Source organism: Berghia stephanieae, chromosome 7, assembly GCF_034508935.2.
Source record: "Berghia stephanieae isolate SIO BIC M18660-M18661 chromosome 7, UCSD_Bste_1.3, whole genome shotgun sequence".
NCBI classification, from domain to species: Eukaryota; Metazoa; Mollusca; class Gastropoda; order Nudibranchia; family Aeolidiidae; genus Berghia; species Berghia stephanieae.
The window spans coordinates 62,332,274-62,337,273 of record NC_088366.1 but is presented as its reverse complement, the minus strand read 5'-3'; the positions used below and the strand labels follow the sequence as shown (position 1 = coordinate 62,337,273).

Here is a 5,000-nt window from a genome sequence, read left to right as displayed (position 1 = left end):
ATCAATGGGAAGACCACGGGGAACATGGAGAAGAGTTAAAGAAGTTGATATACAGAGAAGTGATAAGACAAGGAACGAGTTTAAAAAGTTAGTTCAAGATAGAGAGGGGTGGAAAATGTTTGTCTGTGGCCTATATTATGATGACCCATGGTGAAAAGGGCAATGATAATGATGATGATGAATCAACCCACAACAATATGTGACCCTTCGCCTCAAAACGGTATTAAGTCGGGATGGTTACAATGTTGAAAATTGAATTTATAGCCAGAAATATCAGACATGTTGAGTTTGTATGTTTTATTGAGGAGAATGAATACCATATTTTAGGGTGCTAATGCCAACAATTTATATTTTTGACAAATTTAACATTTAATTCGACTTTTAAGCATTTTGTTCGTTCCGACATAATACCGTTTTGAGACGATGGGTCACAAAATATAGGTCATCAGACCTTCATATAAGTAAACGTCGTGCGAGCGAAATGAAACCTTAAATAAAGGTTGATATCTTTTTGGTTCTACGTGTCTCTGTTCAAAGCCTGAAGGTAGGATATTAACCTTGACCATTCAGGCGCTAAATTTTTAATGGATAAATGGCTTGTATTTGACGAGTGTGGGGGATGAGGGAGGAGGAGGGGGGGGGGGGTAGATTGGAAATCTTGATGGATGGGTGGATAGGATGGATGGATGAGTGATGGATGAGTGGGTGTGTGATTTATTGTTATCCAAAGGAATCCAATATCTTTATGGAGTTTGAAAGAGATTAAAATAAATTTAGCTAGTAAGGATGTGGAAGTGCAGTGTGATAGAACGAATTTATGGGAAAGGGCAAGGTTAATGGTAGGGGGTATGGAAGAGAAGAGGAGGGTGACGGAATGGGGAGGGGGGGGGGCGGGGGCGCAAATGGAGTGGAATAAAGAAGAAATTGATATGTATACGTGAGGAAGAGGTGGGAGGCGATGAAGATTTGTAAAAGAGAGATGGAACGATAGTGGGTAAGGGTGAAAGAAATGGATATGAATACGAAGATAGAGATAGAGATAGATAGATAGATAGATAGATTTAATTAAATTGAGCTTGTATATAGCGCAATATCCATTAAACGTGCTAAAAGCGCTTTACAAGGGGTCCCTGGCCAACAGCAAAACTTAACATGAGGGACGTGAAATAACGCCTGTTAGGCGATATTACAATTTTTTTCTGTTAACGGCCAGGTTTTCCAAAACTCATTAACTCCGTTTTTCTTCATTTTGAGATGACAAGGATTATTTCCCTTATAATTTCTCATTCGGTTTATTATTTTATCATGCGTCATTACGAGGGAAGTGACGTCATGACTGTTGAAGCCAAATGTGACGGGCATGTTATGCTATGCTACAGACATCAAGGTTAACTTGTCTGACTCAAACTGACCAACTTTTGTGCCTAATTTGTCACGTCTATGAATGTGAATGAATTTCGCGAGAACCAATAATACGTGGGATTGCCTTGATTGAATTGAAGGCAGGCAGAAAATAAAATAGTTGAACAATATCTTGAATAAACGAAAATGAATATAACAGCTTTAAAAAAAACGACAAAATACCAAACACGGAACGTTCCGGACTCAAAACCCTTCTTCAACAACAAAAACAAAAACAAAACAAAAACACACACACAAAACAAAAAACAAAAACAACCCAAAACAAAACAAACAAACAAAAAAAAACAAAACAAACAAACCCAAAAACCACCCCCCCCCCCCAAACAAAAATAAAAAACAACAAAAAACAACTAAACAATGAAAACAGACAAACAACAACAGCAAAAAATAACAAACAATAAAAACATAAAACCCTTTACTAAATGGTCAGATTGACGATAGAGAAATATCTGATACGTCCTCCCTCTCACTTTCATTATGCACGCTAGGAATAGGGTTCAACAGTCGTGACGTCACTTCCCTCGTAATGACGCATAGTAACTGGTTCTAAACTGGCGAAAGCCATAATCTCCATCACCGCCTTTATGAAATATTTCTCCGACAAGCATAACAGTGTATCCAGACGAGTAAAAACATTATAAATCTGATCATGTTGTGGCTTTTATACATTCTGATCACATGACATATGAAAAAGTTCAAGCCAGCATGAAGCCAAGCTGCTGGTGGTTTGGCGGACGTGACATCAGACTATTGAATCTTATTACAGACATCAAGGTCATCTTGTCTGGCTCAAACTGACCAATTTTTGTGGATAATTAGCCACGTCGATGTGAATGAATTTCGCGAGAACCATATAATATGTGGGATTGCCTTGATTGAATTGGATTCAATAGTCTGATGTCACGTCGCCCAACAACGGAGAATCGCGTGGTTCTAAACAAAGAAAATCAGTACTTTTTATTCTTCATGCTGGCTAGAACTTTTCATATGTCAGTCATGTGATCAGAATGTATAAAAGTCAAAACATGATCATAATTATAATATTTTTCTCCTCTGGATACAATTTTATGCTCGTCGAAGAAATATTTCATATGGGCGTCCGACTTTATTCCGATAGTTTAGAGCCAGTTACTAAGTTACCATGCGTCATTACGAGGGAAGTGACGTCATGACTGTTGAAACCTATATTGAAGGCAGGCAGAAAATAACATATTATTTATTTTGAGGAACCGAAATGTCAACCAACCTTTTCTCGTCCTGTTGTCCATAATTATCATAATATTCGTTTTCGTTTGGATTAACCCTTTCCGTACCAACTTCAGGAAAATCGTCACATACGTTAGGATGCATCCAACAATTATTTTTTTCTTATTCTGATTTCTTTTGTTATAGTTAAGCTATAAAAACTCGACACTTTGTTGCAGAGCTCATTTTTTGTGAACAGAATATAGAGTATAGGTCCTACTCGATACTAACTGTTTGAAAAATCTATCTTTGTGTTGGGTGGGTATGAAGTTTCGGGTATAATTCTGAAAATGGCTAGTAAGCAGAGAGTTAACCCTCTCCTTACCAACTATAGGAAAATCGTCAGATTCGTTACGATACCACCAATAATTTTCTTATTCAAATTTCTTTTGTACATCATAAAATTTAAATGAAATGAACAGTGTGTTGTAGAGCATGTTTTGCTCAAGAATTTATGTAACGCAAGATCCTTACTGCTATTCTGCCGTTGTTTTTAAAAACACAATATATGCAATATTAACCAAATAGCACTTACTGTGTTCTCTAATAAAATGGCAGTATTGTGTTTTAGTGATAAAAAATATATTTTTGTGTTAGTTGGGTGTGAATTTTGGGGAAAATCCTGAAAATGGCTGGTAAGGAGAGGGTTTAGCGTCATGCACCAAATTTTGAATATTTCACAAGAGCAGATTGTTTAGAGAATCAAGATTCCGTGCGTTTTGGTGCGGTGGATCATTTTAAACGGATGTGTTGCCAATTAGACAACACAGTCTCTCAAATTAAGATTTACTTGATAAGAGACAAGAAAACCCTGAACTGTGCTGTTAAAATATGGAATGAAACTTGCTTAATTATTTGTTTGTTTTTGGTTTATAATATAAGGTTTTGGTGAATAGAGGGGCGGGTGTTAGTTGTAAGTATTAAGAAATATCATGATCATTATAATTGCTTAATAATATTGTCGTCATGATATGATATGATATGATATAAGTCCAGATTTATGTAGGCTTTTACAGCCTTTTATCTGCTCTTGTGCATTCGTGAACTTATATAATTCAAGTCTCTCAAAACTGGGCATGCCACATAGTGGAAGGAGGTGTCTGAATTTAACTTTACAAACAGTATTTTTCTGTTTCACAATGAGCATCAAGACGGCACTTGAATGCCTGCAATGAAGGGGCGTCGACAACTGTTGCAGGCAGGCGGTTCCATTTGTCGACTACCCTAACTGAGAAAAAGTTCTGCCTAAGGTTTAGAGAACACCTTTCTTTGGAGAGTTTGAATCTGTGTCCTCTGGTGGTGCTGGTGGAATCAAGATTTAGAGGGCTCGTGCTAACAGAGTATAAATTATGTGTGTATTTGTACGCTTCAATTAGGTCTCCTCTGTCTCTCCTATACTGCATGCTAGGTATTCTTATCTTTTTCAGTCTTTCTGTGTATTCTAGATCTTTGAATCCCGGAATGACCCGAGTTGCGCATCTTAGAACACTTTCTATGAGGTCTTTGTTTTTCTGTAGTCGTGGCGCCCATGCTACATTGCCAAATTCTAAGTCATCCTTGAAACAGCACCAGACTACCAATGTCTCAGTTTTCGGGCGCCATTTTACGGGAAAGATACCTAAATGATTAAAAAGTCATTTTTGGGAGAAATTCCAAAATGCCTACGCCACATACATTACAAACAGTAAAGACACGTTATTACTCACAATTCATTGTGTTAATGTGTAATGCATTTTCGGGTCCACAATAAATAGAATTTTAAAAATACGTTTTAAAAACTTGTGCCAGAAAACTCGTCTTTCAAATATCAATAGATTATAATCACCATAATTTTGCCTCGCGCTCGGCGCATAGTTGAGTCCTTAGAAAAGGCTCTTTATTCACAATCTCTCACCGTACTCAGGTGTGTAAAATGAGTACCTAGCCGTTAACAGCGTTGTCTTTGTCCGAAAAATTGTAATATCGCCTAACAGGCGTCATGTCCCGTCCTACATGTTGAATGTTGCTGTTAACCAGGGACCCGCTTTGAGCACATTTAGTGGATATTGCGCTATATAAAACTCATTTTTAATTGGGTTTTTTTTCAATCCGTGGAATAAGTCTTCATATTTATTTATATTGATCTCCCAACAGGTGACAGTAAACAGCCATGGATAAAACGGCGGCCATCCAGACTCTCAAACAACACATGCTCAAGGTCACACCCCTGGCGGATGAACCTGAGTTTGCTTGCAGCGAGGACGTGTGAGTCATTTTTGAATAGATAGAATGAAATTGACGTCACTCAGGTCTTTGTTATTGCTTTTTGCCATCCACGTTTATGGGTAATTTTG

General features: G+C 37.5%; 1 protein-coding gene across 2 annotated transcripts in view; it reads left to right on the top strand.

Annotated features, from left to right (window-relative positions):
- Nucleotides 1-5,000, top strand: part of LOC144977620 (phosphatidylinositol transfer protein 3-like) — a 58,729-nt gene that overhangs the window by 43,681 nt on the left and 10,048 nt on the right. Inside the window, exons 1-2 of one of the 2 annotated variants that reach the window (XM_078923018.1) lie at nt 3,443-3,580; nt 4,801-4,911. In XM_078923018.1, the coding sequence (XP_078779144.1) occupies nt 4,817-4,911 (95 nt within the window). In that variant the 5' untranslated portion in view covers nt 3,443-3,580; nt 4,801-4,816. Of the gene's footprint in view, nt 1-3,442; nt 3,581-4,800; nt 4,912-5,000 lie in introns of those variants that run through there. The other variant, XM_078923017.1, reaches the window with a different exon arrangement.